The 15,151-nt window shown below is 55.1% G+C and overlaps 2 protein-coding genes across 6 annotated transcripts in view; both read left to right on the forward strand.

The window, feature by feature from the left end:
• Positions 1-174: 174 nt before the first annotated feature.
• On the forward strand, positions 175-13,390 carry Klc4 (kinesin light chain 4). Of its 5 annotated transcripts, none has more exons than XM_051204580.1 (16): positions 175-237; positions 1,732-2,014; positions 3,614-3,844; positions 5,071-5,152; positions 5,794-6,013; positions 6,374-6,461; positions 8,081-8,182; positions 8,315-8,488; positions 8,811-8,910; positions 9,072-9,124; positions 9,303-9,373; positions 9,607-9,715; positions 11,559-11,699; positions 11,914-12,029; positions 12,165-12,228; positions 12,984-13,390. In XM_051204580.1, exons 2-16 carry the CDS (start codon positions 1,757-1,759, stop codon positions 13,032-13,034), a joined length of 1,860 nt encoding a protein of 619 aa, XP_051060537.1. In that variant the 5' UTR covers positions 175-237; positions 1,732-1,756; the 3' UTR covers positions 13,035-13,390. The 5 variants fall into 5 exon arrangements, with proteins under 5 accessions (XP_051060537.1, XP_051060538.1, XP_051060536.1 ...); XM_051204581.1 differs by lacking the exon at positions 175-237 and adding an exon at positions 624-705; XM_051204579.1 differs by lacking the exon at positions 175-237 and adding an exon at positions 1,050-1,150.
• A 1,145-nt stretch (positions 13,391-14,535) lies between these two features.
• Ptk7 (protein tyrosine kinase 7 (inactive)) overlaps positions 14,536-15,151 on the forward strand; it is a 57,236-nt gene continuing 56,620 nt past the window's right edge. The window contains exon 1 of the mRNA XM_051204582.1: positions 14,536-14,752. Within this exon, the coding sequence (XP_051060539.1) occupies positions 14,698-14,752 (55 nt within the window). The 5' untranslated portion in view covers positions 14,536-14,697. The remainder of the gene's footprint in view (positions 14,753-15,151) is intronic.

A 15,151-nucleotide genomic window follows, 5' to 3' on the forward strand; every position in this document is an offset into this window, starting at 1 on the left:
CTGTCGCTCCCCGATGACGCAGGAGGCGGCGCCTAACTAGAGCGCCGCGGGGTCCACACTTCCTCTCCTGCCTTGGAGAACGAGCCCTCGGCCAATTATCGGCGGGCGCGGAGGTCACGTGACTGCGGGACAGGCCCCGCCCCTCAGGGCCGTCAAAACAATCGCCTCGAGCGGCAGCCATGCTGAATTTAAAGGGGCCGCACCGGCCAAGGCAGCAGCCGGGCCAACAGACTGCAGGTGAGTCTGCGGGAGTAACCCCGGGGCTGGGGGTTCAGACCGCACCCACCCTTACACCCACACTCCGGGACAAGTGCAGAGAGCACTTGCGATCAACCTCACAAAACTCCAGGCTGGCTAAGGCTCCGCCCCCCGCGGTCCTGCCCCGCCCCTCGGCGTGCAGACAGACCGAGGGACAGCCTGCCCCGCCCCCCGCGGGACCGCCTGACTCTGTGACCTCGAGCCTGTCCGCTGGCGGGGCTCGATGGGCGACTCTGGCCTCACTCACACCTTCCTCCCCTCAGTCCCCGCCGCGTCACGCCGTCCGCCACCCGGGGCCTGCCCCTACGCAAGTTAGCCACCGTCGGCACTCGTGAATTGCAGCCCGGCCGGGGTGGCCAGCGCCCGGCACCTTTCCCTGCCACCCCACTCTGCTCTCACATCTGCTATGCGTCCCTGAAGCGGCAGGCATTGGAGAGGCACCCCAAGGTACCGGTGAGGTGACCATGACAGATAAAGCCACGGGAGGGGGCTGCGGCGGCCATCCGGGTGACAACCTGCTCAGCCTTCCGCAGGCACACCCCTGGCCGCGGGTCTCAGATTAAATCAGTCTTTCATTCCCTTATTGGGAGAGAGCAACTAACTCCTCCGACCTGGAATGAGGAGACCGAGTGACGGAAGAAAGGACATTAGAGCCACTCTCTGAAGAACCTGTGGGCAGAAGGAGGGAGGAGGGTGTTTGTCCTGGGTGGGGCTCTGTGCCCCGGTCCTCGGGGTGGCTGTGAAGTGGTGAGAGCGAGCGAGGGGGTGGGACTGCCGGACTTGTGGACTTTGGGCAGTGCGGATCTTTCTAAACCCTTAGCTGCAGTTCAGAGTTTCTTCCGGGCTCAGGCCTGGGAGCCGCCTGACGCCAAGGGCTCTGCTCTGTACACAGGTAAGGAGACTTCAGAGAGGAGTGTCGAGGAAGTAGGAAGACATTCTAAATCCCCGGGGGCGGGGGTTGGGGGGCTGGCAAGTGAGGCCTGAAGGTTAGCTGGAAAGGAGATGCCGGTCTTAAGTGCTTTGCTGCCGCAGCCTGAGGACCTTCAGCCCTCGGCCTCCAGACCCCTGTGATGAGGACCTCTGTCCCCACCCTTCCCGTCTCTCTCTAGAGTCCTGCCCCTTTCCTGGGTACTGACTTCTGCACAGATCCTGTTTCCTTTAAGCCTGCTCCTTCTGCAGCTCTCCGAGTGCCCTCCAGACCCTTACAATGCTGCCCTTTCCTAACCCATGCTCTCCCTCCACCTGCCAAGTCCCAAATTCCACTATAGCTCTGTTCATTCTACAGATCCGTGGCCGTTAATTCCTTTGCCACCTTAGTTTTGTGCGCAGTGTGATAGGGTCCACCCTCTTCACTCATTCTCTTGAATCGCAGTCACAGGGTCTCCCTACTCTTTTCCCTTCACTTGGACCCCTGACATGCTGTGACAGTGTGTCTTCCGTCTGGACCAGCTGAACCCTGTGGTTTCTCCCCAGCCCAGGCAAGACCCGCCCTGCCAGGATGTCAGGCTTGGTGTTGGGGCAGCGGGATGAGCCTGCAGGACACCGGCTCAGCCAAGAGGAGATCCTGGGCAGCACCAGGTTGGTGAGCCAAGGGCTGGAGGCCCTACACAGTGAGCATCAGGCTGTGCTGCAGAGCCTGTCCCACACCATTGAGTGTCTGCAACAAGGAGGCCATGAGGAAGGGCTGGTGCACGAGAAGGCCCGGCAGTTGCGACGGTCCATGGAGAACATTGAACTGGGACTGAGTGAGGCCCAGGTAAGAGTAACAGGTGATGCCAAGTGTTGCCAGAGTCCATAGAGGCTCAGCTAGCTAATGCAAGGTGGGGTCACCTTGTCCTAGGAACTTAGATTTGTTCATTCATTACATATTTATAAAGTACCTACTGTGTGCCAGCTCTTCTGAGTGCCGGTGACGCATCTCAGAGCACAGCAGTGCAATTCTTAGTCATCTTGAAGGTGATAGTGTAGCTGGGAGACGTAGATAGGACACAGGTGAGTAAGGAAATGGTGTACTGTGCCAGAGCGATCATTGCTGAGGGCAGAAAGATAAAAGCAAAGCCGAGAGGTGGTCACAGAAGGCCTCACTCAAAGGGCGGCATTTGAGAAGAGATCTGAGGTTGAGGGATCGAGCCCTGGAAGAGGCAGGTCCCCAAGAGGAAGGACAGGTCCCAGGGCCTTCCATTGAGCCTGGCTGGTGAGTCTCATGGTTAGCAAGGGCCTGGCTGGTGCGACTCTCTCAGCGTGAATGATGAGTGACGGGAGACCATTAAGGAGGAAGAGGGTGCCATTGGAGATGGGCACAGGTCATGCAGAGCGGGTAGGCTGTCCTGGGCTCTTTGCTTTTCCACGGAGAGAGATGGGAGCTATGTTCTAAGGAGTGATGGGGTTCAACCCGAGGCCCTGCGTCTCTGGGGCAGACACTAGGGAGACCCGTGAGGACTGTTGTTGCTTGGTGGGAACTGGTGTTTCGGCATCTGATGCAAACGGTGGAGGTGGAGAAAACAAGTGGGGTCGAGGGTGTCTTTATTTAATTCGTGTACTTTATGCATGTAGGATTTGTCTGCATTTATGTCTGTATACTATGTCTGTGCCTGGTACCCAGGGACCCGTAGAGGCCAGAAGAGGCCATTGATCCCCTGGGGCTGGAGTTACATACAGTTGTGAGCTACCATGTTGGTACTGGGAATTGAACCTGGGTCCTCTGGAAGAACAGCCAGTGCTCTTAACCACTGAGCCAGCTCTCCAGTCCAGTGGTTCTCAACCTATGGGTCAAAATCCCTTTTGGGGTCAAACAGCCCTCTCACAGGGGTCACACATCAGATATGCTGCATATGAGATATTTATATTACAATTCTTAACAGTAGCAAAATTAATAGTTATGAGGTAGCAACGAAATAATTTTATTTGGGGGTCACCACAACATGAAGAACTGTATTAAAGGGCTGGAGAGATGGCTTAGCGTTTAAGAGCACTGGCTGTTCTTCCAAAAGACCTGGGTTTGATTCCCAGCACCCACATGGCAGCTCACAACTGTGTGTAACTCCAGTTCCAGGGGTTCTGACACCCACATACAGAAACACATGCAGGCAAAACACCAATGTCCATGAAAATAAATAAATAAATAAATAAAATATATATGTATGTGTGTATGTATGTATGTGTGTGTGTATACACTCACACACACACACACACACACACACACGAACCATATTAAAGGGTCACAGCGTTAGTTAGGGTGGGGAGCACTGCTCCAGCCCCTCCTCGCTTGCTGCTTCTTCTACCCCTCTCCCAGACTGGCCCCCCTCTCAGAAGGCCACCTGTCCCCTGGGTGCTCTTATGTGATGTTCCCACCTAGGTGATGCTGGCTCTGGCCAGCCACCTGAGCACAGTGGAGTCAGAGAAGCAGAAGCTGCGGGCTCAAGTACGGCGGCTTTGCCAGGAGAACCAGTGGCTGCGGGATGAGCTGGCAGGCACTCAGCAGCGGCTCCAGCGTAGTGAGCAGGCTGTGGCCCAGCTGGAGGAAGAAAAGAAGCATCTGGAGTTCCTGAGGCAGCTGCGCCAGTATGATGAGGATGGCCAGGGCACAGTGAGTGCGCATAACCAGGGTTTGCTGGGACCATGGGCAGGGCACTGGCCCATCATCCCACAGGAAACGTCAGTGCCTAGCCGTGTTCCCGCTTGGAAGAATTTTTTTCAGATTTGACAGCAAGGGGAAATGATCTTGACTTATTCAGTCAACTTTAATTAAATGTGTACTCCCCTAGGGACTGGGGCAGAAGTGCTTGTTCTCACAGTTAACCGTATGTGGAGCAAGGTAAACATTCAGGCAACTCAAACCCAGAATCGTACAGGCGTTGGTTAGGGAAAGCAAAGCGCGCTTCGGCAGGAGACTCCCTCACAGTTTTCTCTCACACTGAGGGCAAGCTTACAACGTCTGTGCAGAGCGGGGCTCATACACAAGGACACGGCTGACAGGGCCGGCAGCAAGTGCACAGCGTGCATGCAGACAGTCAGCACAGAGGAACTCCACAGAGCTGGTCTCTGCGGGCCGGCTGGAGGGGAATCACGGGAAAGGCATGCAGACAGACAGTCAGCACAGAGGGACTCCACAGAGCTGGTCTCTGCGGGCTGGGATGATCAGAAGGGTTCAGACAGGAGGGGCGGTTCAGGATGGCTTAGCAATTAGGGAGGCAGGGTCACCTAAATGGGTTAGGACTTGTGCTGGATTTTGAAGGATCATGTAGGGGAAAGAGGAAGTTTCTGGGCTGGAGGGGAATCACGGGAAAGGCTCCAGGGCCAGAGTGCCCTTCTGTGCAGGGGCAGTGAACTGACAGTTTGCCGGGGACACACTGACAAGCCTGATAGGGTTTGAAGTCTTTATATAAGGTTGCCATCCCTGATGGAGAAAGTACATTTTCCACTATAGAAGTGTGTTAGGAAGTAAAGGGAGATGGTGAGCCCAAGCTGAGTTAGACACTTTGGGTACGTGTCAGTAAGAGCAGACATACCCTTTCCCCTCAGGAGAGACGTATAATCAGTGTAAACGCACAGGGATTGACATAGGGCTATAATCACCAGAGGTGAGTGTTAGAGAGAGGGAGGCTTAGAACAAGGGTGCTGGGAAGAGAACTTTCTAGATGAGAATCAAAGTCATGAGTTTTTTTTGTCTAAAATAACCATGCGTGGCTGGGTCAGCTGCTGGTCTTTTCCTGGGGCAGAGGCTGGAACAGCCCTACTGGTCATTGATTTTGTTGCTTAGAAGAACCCCTGAAGAGGCCACTGGGGTCTGGCATGCTGTCCTTTCTCTTCCAGGAGGAGAAGGAAGGAGATGCCACTAAGGATTCCCTGGATGACCTCTTCCCCAGCGAGGAGGAGGAAGATTCCAGCAATGGCTGTGAGTCTGCCTGTGGGGTTGGAGGGTGATGAGGGGCAGCCGGAAGCTGCTTCAAGCCGTGGTCCCCTCTGAATAGGGACTTTACATCCACAGATAAGTTCTCCACTTCCTTTGGAGACTGGGTGGGTCCCTGGCTAGGACTTGAGAAGTACCCCCTCCTCCTGTGCCCATCCGCGTTTAGTAAGTGTGTTGTACACTAGGAATACCAAGATGAAAGAGATACTGGTTCCACCAGTAAGTTCACAGTCTAGTGCAGAATAGCCCTGGGCTGGAGCTGCATGGATTCCCCAAGCCCTTCATACTTTTGCTTTGCTGGGTGCCTCTAGCATGTGCTTATTGAGTAAATGTTAGTTGAGTGACTTAGTGAGAAAATAAATAGGATTGTGATGGACATAGGTGTAAGGGTTTGGGTAAAAGAACAACAGTGTTAGCCGGGTGTTGGTGGCGCATGCCTTTAGTCCCAGCACTTGGGAGGCAGAGGCAGGTGGATTTGTGTGAGTTCAAGGCCAGCTTGGTCTACAGAGCAAATGCCAGGACAGTGTCCAAAGCCATACAGAGAAACCCTGCCTCGAAAAACCAGGTGGTAAAGGAAAAGGAGGAGTCCTCTGAGGAAATGCCCTGTCTTTTCTGTGATGAGTTAGTGTCCCGTGACCAGGGCGCTACAGCAGCCCAGCAGGCCGGATATGAGATCCCAGCAAGGTTGCGGACCCTGCACAACCTGGTCATCCAGTATGCAGCTCAGGGTCGCTATGAGGTGGCTGTGCCACTCTGCAAGCAGGCACTCGAGGACCTGGAGCGCACTTCTGGCCGAGGTCACCCTGATGTGGCTACTATGCTCAACATCCTGGCTTTGGTGTATCGGTGAGCATCATTCTCCTCCATTGTCTGTAACAGCTTGCCCCTGGCCTCCTCTCCTCTCTGCTGGAGGTACCTTGTAGGGTGTGTCTCCGGTACTAGAACTCTCACTTTCCCAGTCCCTGACATCAGAGAACACTCACCTCTCAGCCTCTTTGTTTCTCTGCAGAGCATGTGTGGGTCTGTTTGGTTTGTGGCAGTGTTTTTGCAGCCTGGTGTGTGTCATGAAGCTTTATTCCTGCCCCAACAGCCTTCCTGACTTCAAGGGAGTCCCTAATCTTTACGTGTTCCTCAGTCCTCTTAAAAGCAGGGGGTGAAGGAGATGGGGACAGGGTGCACGCTAACCCTCATCATTTGTGCCTGCAGGGACCAGAATAAATACAAGGAGGCTGCCCACCTGCTGAATGATGCCCTCAGAATCCGGGAGAGCACCCTGGGCCGGGACCACCCCGCCGTCAGTATCCCTGTTGTCTTGGCCTCTTAATCCTCTGTGTGCAGCCCTCAGTCCACTCACTACAGCAGCTTATGAAGGAGGCCTGAGAGCTGTCAGGCTCTGTCCAGGGAGCTCAGTGTTTCTCAGTTTTCTGAGACCCAACGACTTCTTTCTGTTGCTTACATTTTATATTAGTGCATAGCAATTGCAAACAACAGGTTTCATTATGACATTTTCTTTCAAAAACCCTTTTTCTTCTATCTTAATATTATGTGTATGGCTAGTTTGCCTGCAAGTATATCTGTGCAGCATGTTTGTTCAGTGCCCACGAGGCCAGAACAGGGCATCAGAGCCTACATATGGGTGCTGGGAATTGAATATAGGTCCTCTGGAAGAGCAACCACTGCACTTAACCTTTGAGCCTTCGCTCCAGCCCCGAGTTAGTACATTTCATGCATGTATATATAAAATACTCTGACCACATTTATCCTCTTTAGTCCCTCTCTAGTCTCCCTTTCTCTTGTGTTCTTTTAGGAACTAGGGCTTGAACCCATTGCCTTGCTAATGTTGGAGAAACAGTCTACCATTGAACTTTGACTCAGCGAGTCAATACCCTATACCTTTGACTCTCTTTTTATGACAAATGTTCTTTTCTTAAAATTTAATTTACAATTAATATATCCTAGCTATACATATGATTTCTCAAAAAAAGTAATAGGACTGAAAAGTAACTCCAATGACTCATAGCAGTTGGCAGTTGGCACCTCTGGTCTCCACGTGTACCTGGGTTCACGTGTACATTCCCACATATAGACACACACACACACACACACACACACACACACACACGCTTCATTAAGAGCTTTCTAAAATGAGGAAGTTCTAGATATAGCCTTGAGTAGGGACAGAGTGGCAAGCATTTGATAGGTTGTCAAAGTTGAGGAAATGAGCAATAACATCTTTGGAAAAGAGATGACCTTGTGGGAGCAGTTCCCTGTAATGTCACATTAGCTAGGCAGGGATGCCGCATCTCAGCAACCCTGGGGTATTGGCCTCCTCCCCAGTGACACCGCTGCTGCCTCCCTGTGCTCACAGGTCCAGCAGGGCATCCCTAAGCCCCCAGAACTATGACACACACTGTATCCACAGCTTCCCTGCCTCCCTTTGGGAAAAGTACTGTACTACAGCCAGAAACCACCTTCTGAAATTTTTAGAAATCCCTCTAGAGGGCGATATCCTCACCCTCATGGAGCTTCAGCCATTCTGTTTGTAGTTTCCCCCTTTCCAGCCTCTGGCTCTAGTGGTAGACTATGTCCTTTTTTAAAGAAAGAGAGAGGGAGGGAGAGAGAGACAGAGAGAGAGAGAGAGAGAGAGAGAGAGAGAGAGAGAGAGAGAGAGAGAGAGAGAGAGAAAGAGAGAGATCCAGAGGTTAGAGGACAGCCAACTTCCTGGAGTTGGTTCCTTCCCTCCCCTGTGAATTTGGGTCTGCGGGCCTGGCAGCTGGGTCTTTCTTGCTGAGCCATCTCACAACATGGAGTCTGTCTCTCGATGTTGGCTTGGGCTCTGCTGTGCATGGAGAGAACTGGAGATTCCTTTGCAGCGCCGGTGTGTGACGTGACGGGGATTGCCTTCCTTTGCAGGTGGCTGCCACACTCAACAATCTGGCTGTGCTGTATGGCAAAAGGGGTAAATACAAGGAGGCAGAGCCGTTGTGCCAGCGGGCACTGGAGATCCGGGAAAAGGTGCCCACACGCTTCCGTGCCCTCCCCAGTCCTTTACTCTGCGCGCTGCCGACTGAGCTTCTTCTGTTCCTCACGTGCTCGCACACACGTACGTCATCATAGTCATTTGTCGGCTCCTTTGCGCTCTCTCAGGTCTTGGGCACCAGTCACCCGGATGTGGCGAAGCAGCTAAACAACTTGGCCCTCCTGTGTCAAAACCAGGGCAAGTATGAGGCCGTGGAGCGTTATTACCAGCGGGCGCTAGCCATCTATGAGAGCCAGCTAGGGCCAGACAACCCTAATGTAGCTCGGACCAAGAACAACCTGGTAAGGAAGGAATTGACAGGTGGTGGGAGGAGGGAGGGGAGGCCTCCCAGTGGGTCCTGGACTCGGAGAGCATCAGAATGGGACACATTCCTTTGCCAAGTCTGTGCCTGTCTCTAGGGCTGCCTTTGCGGATGAAGGCTCTGCCTCAGTCTGCCTCTTGATCCTACTGGGAGTTGGGTGGGAATAACTGGAACCCTCAGCCATAACAGGTTGAATGAGGAGGGCCTCAGGGACAGGCACTAAGGAATAGAGTCCCTGAGTCTGGCTGAGTCCTGCCTGCCTGCTTCCACCTCATGCTCTTGTGTTTCTGTTCTGTCTCCAGGCTTCCTGTTACCTAAAGCAGGGCAAATACTCGGAGGCCGAGACTCTATACAAAGACATCCTGACCCGTGCCCATGTGCAGGAGTTTGGATCTGTGGATGGTGAGTGGTAAGGTCTGGGAAGTGGGCTAGATTGGGGACCATACATGGGTTAGTAGGGACAGCCAGACCCTGTCAGTCTAGCCCATTGGCCCGTGGTTCTGGCTCCCCACACAGTGTCCAGATCTGTTCCCTAACCTCCTCACTCAATATGTCATCCTCAGATGAGCACAAGCCTATCTGGATGCATGCCGAGGAGCGGGAGAGAATGAGCAGAGTGAGTAAGGGACGCAGCCTGGGGACAGAGGCTGCCAGCACCTCTGGCTTGACCCTTGTGTTAGTTTAACTACTCACTTCTTACCCCAGCCCTCAGTGTACAGTAGCTTTCCCGACCTAGTCTGCACATCAGCGCAGCGCCTACCTGCTTCCCAGCTCCTTTGTACTTCCCTCCCCAGAGCCATCACCGTGAGAGCGGCACACCCTACGCAGACTACGGAGGGTGGTATAAGGCCTGCAAAGTGAGCAGGTGAGCTGCCAGGGGTCGTTCAGTCTGGGCTGCTCCAGTGTCCAGGCTCCTGACGCCTGTTCCCCCGGGCGTTCCTAGCCTTCTCTCTTCCCTCCCGTCGTCTCCTTCTGTCCCCCGTTTTTGTGCTTAGGGTCATGCAGGGCCTGTGTATGCTCCGCAAGTGTTGTAGCGTCGGGCTGTGTTCTCACCCCATTTCTGAGCCATTCCCCCTGCCTTCTCTCATCTCCCTGCAGCCCCACAGTGAACACTACTCTGAGAAACCTAGGGGCCCTGTACCGGCGTCAGGGGAAGCGGGAAGCAGCCGAGACCTTGGAGGAATGTGCCCTGCGTTCCCGGAAGCAGGTCAGAAGCCCACGCACAGGGCAATGATGCCTCTTTGTAATCTTGGCACTTGGGAGCTCCAGGCTAGCCATGGTTACTTAGTAAGATCCTGGACCAGGGATGACAGCTCAGCACCTGCTGCTTTTGCACAGGACCCAGGTTCGGTTCCCAGCACCCACATCAAGCAGCTCACAGCTGCCTGGAACCCAAGTTCCAGGGGATCCAATGCCCTCTTCTGGTCTCTGTGGGTACCAGCATGCATGCAACCCACATTCATCACTGAGGCAGACACACATACACATACAATAAGATTAATAAATCCCCCCCCCAACAGGATTTCTCTGTGTAGCCTTTTTATCCTGGAACTCACTCTAGACCAGGCTGGCCTTGAACTCAGAGATCTACTTGCTTGCCTCTGTTTTTTCAAGTGTGGGATTAAGGGCATGCACTACCACACCAAGCTAATAAATGAATGTGTGTATGTGTGTGTGTGTGTGTGAGAGAGAGAGAGAGAGAGAGAGAGAGAGAGAGAGAGAGAGAGAGGGAGGGAGAGAGAGAAGTCCGCAGTGGGAGGGCCAAGAAGGAAAGGGACAAGGACCGCATGTGCTGAGAGGGGAGGCAGTCTTATGACTATGTTTAAGAATGTTCTCACTCCAAGCTTGCCATTTGTGTCATGGGACAGATTCAAGATTCCTTTCCCAGCTGGTGTGGTGGCTCGTGCCTCTAACAGGAGGCTGTCAGTTTGAGTCTAGCCTGAGCTGCATGATGAGTTCTAGGCTAGCTTTAGCTACAGTGTAAGGCCTCCTTTCAAAAAACAAAACAGGGCTGGTAAGTTGGCTCGGTGGGTAAAGGAGCTTGCTGCACAATCCCAGCGAGCTGAGTTCAATCCCCGGGAGCCAGGTAAAAGTGGAAGGAGAGAGTGACCCCACACAGTTGCCCTCTGCCCTCCACACTCACGCTGTAGCAATGTGTGTGTCTCTTTTCCATCACACACAACAGTAGTGAGCACAGTGGGGTGGGTAAGTGGGGAGAGACGATTGGGAGGACCTAATTTGGGGCGGCAGAGATGAGAGGATCCTTGGGGTTCGCTGGCCAGCCAGTCTAGCCAAATTGGTGAGCTCTGACTGTCTCAAACGAAATGAGGGAGGACAGTCCCTGCCCCCTGCAACAGTGTACTCAATACACACAAACATAGAAACCAAAACAACACAGAATGGATTCGTTGCATTAGATGGCGCTGTAGAAGGCAGCTTTTCCCTTTCATGGGGGAGGTGGATGGAGCAGGTGAGGTTCAGGAGAAGCCCGAGTCAGAATTTCTCCAGTTACACATCTCAGCCCATTCCCTCTGGGACATAGCTACACACGTCTATGTAAGGAGACACTACAGCCACACAAGGCAAATACTGCCCAGTGTTTGTGTAAGGGGCATCATAAAGATGGGAAATTCTGTCCTTGAAATAGCTGATAGGAAAAAGACCCAGCCACCCCCTCCCCATGCCTGGTCCCCGCCTGCTTCACCCACTGTGCCAGGTGGACATGGGAAACCAGTTAACTAGTAAAATTAAAGACTCTTTGCTTTTTCACCAGAAAAATAAATAGATAAAAAGAAAAAAGACCCAAAGCCCCATCCTGAGATTTAAGGAATATGAAGTCCTAGCTCCTTCATTTGGCCTGCATGTGCCATCTGTGCTCCACACGCATGCAGTGCTCACAGAGGCCAGAAGAGGGCACTGCATCCCTGGCTCTGGGGTGGCTGCTCTCCTGATCTGCCATATGGATGCTGGGAACTGAATCCGTCCTCTGCTAGTGCCCGGTGCTTTTATGGATGAGCCATCTTCCCAGCATCTCTTCCTCTTCTCTCCAGGGGACTGACCCCATCAGTCAGACCAAGGTGGCAGAGCTGCTTGGGGAAGGTGATGGCAGAAGGACCTCCCAGGAGGGCCCTGGGGACAGTGTGAAATTCGAGGGAGGTGAAGATGCATCAGTGGCTGTGGAGTGGTCAGGGGTAAGTGTGCTCATTGCTGTGCCCTGCCCTGTCACTGAGAAGCTCGGAGACTGCCTTTCTCCAAGTTTGTGCAGGGGTTAGTCACGTCCCCACTAGTTAGCCTGTCGATCCCTGGGAATCTGCTTTTGAGGGGGCTTTGGGTGGGGGGGCATGTGCAGAATGAATGGCAGGGCAGGGATAGACTTGGAAGCCAGGCTACATCTCTTTCGGACAGGATGGTAGTGGTACTCTGCAGAGAAGTGGCTCTCTGGGCAAGATCCGGGATGTGCTTCGCAGAAGCAGTGAGCTCCTGGTAAGGAAGCTCCAAGGGACTGAGCCTCGGCCTTCCAGGTACATGACAGGGTTGAGATTGGACAAAGCAGGCCAGCGAGCCCTGGCCCGCAGCCCCTCTTGGTGCAGGAGAGATAGCCTAGATGCATCCTCCACGGAGGGCAATGGGCTCAGTTCTCTCGTTCTCCCTTGTAGCAGCAACATGAAGCGGGCCGCCTCGCTCAACTACCTGAATCAGCGCAGTGCCGCCCCCCTCCAGGTGAGAGAGGGAGGGCTCCCAGGGGCGGCGGGGAAGGGGGAAGGGCCACCCTGGCAGACGGAGGCCCTGGGCATCAAGGGACAGTTTCAGATACCGGACACTAGTGGCACAGGCCTTTAATCCCAGCACTCCACTCAGGGAGGCAGAGGCAGAGGCAGGCAGATCTCTGTGAGTCAGCCTGGTCTACAGAGCGAGTTCCAGGTTGGCCAGGGCTACACAGAGAAACCTTGTCTTGAAAAACCAGAAGGAGAGAGAGAAGGAGAGAGAGAAAGAGAGAGAGAGAGAGAGAGAGAGAGAGAGAGAGAGAGAGAGGTGAGTGAGTATCAGCTCAGGTAGTAGCAAGTTAATCAGGAGAGTGCCAGCCACTGATGCCCTCCAAGCTGGGACTTGGGAATTAGGAATGATTTAGAGTTGCAGGTGGTTCTGTCTTGTATAGTTGGCACATTCCTTACCTTGGGGTCTTAATAAGGAATAAAAAAGGAACAACAAAAAAGTATTAAATCTGGCTTTGAGAAGACGGCAATGCCATTCATCGCATTGGCCTCCCGTATCAGCTCATTCACAGTACAAGCCAGGATTCTTGGCTTTCTTCCTGGTTGCTTCCTCCAGCAAGCAGACTGTGGCTAAGCAAAGTCCGGGAGTTTGGATGGAGGTTAGAGGTTCCATCCTAGGTCGTGAAGGAGACTGCGGCTGTGGGTCAGGCAGGCTCCAGGAGCTTCCAGTGCTTATGGGGTGACTGGTGGTATCTGTTTCAGGCCTCCTGGGGCCTCAGTGCCAGCACGATGGACCTCTCTTCAAGCAGCTGACGTTCAAACACCCCCCCACCCCCCACCCCGTCTGCTGGGCCCCCCCCCCCCGCAGCATTCCCCAAGCCAAAGGGAAGGTGAAGAAGGAGCAATTTAAACGGAAGATGCTGCCTGTAGGGTCTAGGCTCCTTCCTCAGGAAGGGCCCTCAGGATGTGTCTCTACTTTGGAGTCCTCTAGAGTAGCTTACTGAGGCCCCCAAGGTGCAAAGGCAGGTGTGCACCTCCAGGGTGAGCTGCTGCTGGTTTTTCTGTCAGAGGGTTTGGGGCTGGCCTCTTTGGGCCCCTGTCCTCTGCTGTCCCACTTCAGGTCCATGTATTTCACGGCGTTTCTTTAATAAAAGAATCAGGTAACCTTTCGCTACTTGCGTCTTGACTGAAGCATGTGGGGTGTTAGGGCCTTGACAGAGGGTGAGGGCGGTGGTAGACAGGGCCGCGGGACCCTCGAGTCCTTGCCTTTCTCCAGCTTGCCTCCCTGCGTCTGTCTGTACCCTCTTTAGCAGGGCCTGGTGGAAGGAAGGCATCTTGGTTGGGGGATGGGAAGGAGGCCTCCAAGGAGAAGGTGCCGTGGACTGGGCTGTCAGGGACATGTGGTGGCCATGTGGCAGGACCCTGGAGTCCTGGCGCCACTTCTTCTGCCTGTGAGGCCCTCTGTGGCTTCCTTCCCTCCTCCCAGCTGCTTGGGGGAAGGGAGGTCTAAGCAGGCCTGGGGGGCCCTCCAGAGCCAGGAGGGGACAAGGCGCTACCCATCCCCTCTTGCATATCCTGGAGGCCTGTCAGCAGCTGGGGCCCATCTTCTAAAGCTTGACTTCTCCTGACCCGCCTCCCACACCCCTTGCTGCTTTCACAACAAAGAAAGAATGTGGGGGTGGTGGCGCTGGGGGTGGAGGGTGCCTGGAACCAGGGCTGTGCTGGGCCTCCCCACAGCTGGAGATTTGGCCATGCCCTGACACAGCCCACACTGCCTGGAGATGGACTTGGGATGAATGTCTGTTTAATAGCTTTCGCTGGCTCTCAGAGCCCAGGGTTTCTACCTTGGGTCCAGATTTGTCCAGTGACCTGACTCCAGTCCCGCCCGGCCCTGCCCCCTCTCTAGCTACATCTGCCCCGCAGTTACGTCCCTGTCTTCTTTGTGGCCGCCCGCGACACCCTACTGGCCCTTCTCCCAGCACTTTGGGTGGCTGATCTCCACCAACTTGGAGCAAACTGGGCAAACTACTTGGTCCAGACCTCCAGGTAGGTCCAGAGTGACCATTCTTCCTTAGGGGCCACAGAAGCCTGACGTTCACTTTGGTTCTCCTGCGTCCCAGTGGACAAACTAGGCGCTGGGCTCAACACTCAGGTCTCGGGCACTCCCCTGGGACCGCCACTGTCCCCCTCATCCCTCTTCAGATCCTCCCTTCAACTGCCAGCTCCTCCCCTCGACGGCGAGGAGGGGGGCACCCGGGGGCGGGGCGCCGTGCGGGCGGAGAGGAGGGGGCGTCGGGGGCGTGGTTTGGCGGCCGCGGGGGCGCGCGAGGGCTCGGAGGTACGGGGCGCGCGCGCGGCTCCAGCTCCGGACGCCTCGGGCTCGGGCTGCGGCTGCTGCAGCGGCCCCAGCTCTCCGGTCCGCGCGCCCGCTCGCCCGTGCGCCTTGAACGTCGCTGCTCCCCTGCAGCCCGCCGCGATGGGAGGCCGCCCGCTGCCTCTGCTCGGCACTCTGCTGTTGCCGCTGCTGGCCGGTGAGTCCCGGGAGAACCAGGGGTACCGAGCTAGGCTTTGAGAAGCGCGGTAGTCCCGGGGGCTGGAAGGGCCCTGGAGAGGTGATCTGGACGATTGGAGCGGTGGAGAGGCTCGCTGGGAGCCCCGGGTTGGCGACGCCCCCGCGCGCGCGTTGTACTGGGGCGCGGGGACGCGTTTGCTGCGAGTTCTCTCCGCCGCCCGCCCGCCCGCCCGACCTGAGAGTTTGCTCGAGCGTTGCCCGGAGTCGCCGGCTCGCGAGCCCTGCCTGGCAGCTCCTTTTTTGGGGAACAGCGCCCTCCCAGCCCGTGAGAAGGTGCCGACACTCTGGGAGTGTCCCGGGCCTTGGAGCCCAGGTGAGGGAGACCGGCCTGGGTCCCGATCCCGACCGACGTGACCTA

Source organism: Phodopus roborovskii, unplaced genomic scaffold, assembly GCF_943737965.1.
Source record: "Phodopus roborovskii unplaced genomic scaffold, PHOROB, whole genome shotgun sequence".
In the NCBI taxonomy this organism is placed as follows: domain Eukaryota; kingdom Metazoa; phylum Chordata; class Mammalia; order Rodentia; family Cricetidae; genus Phodopus; species Phodopus roborovskii.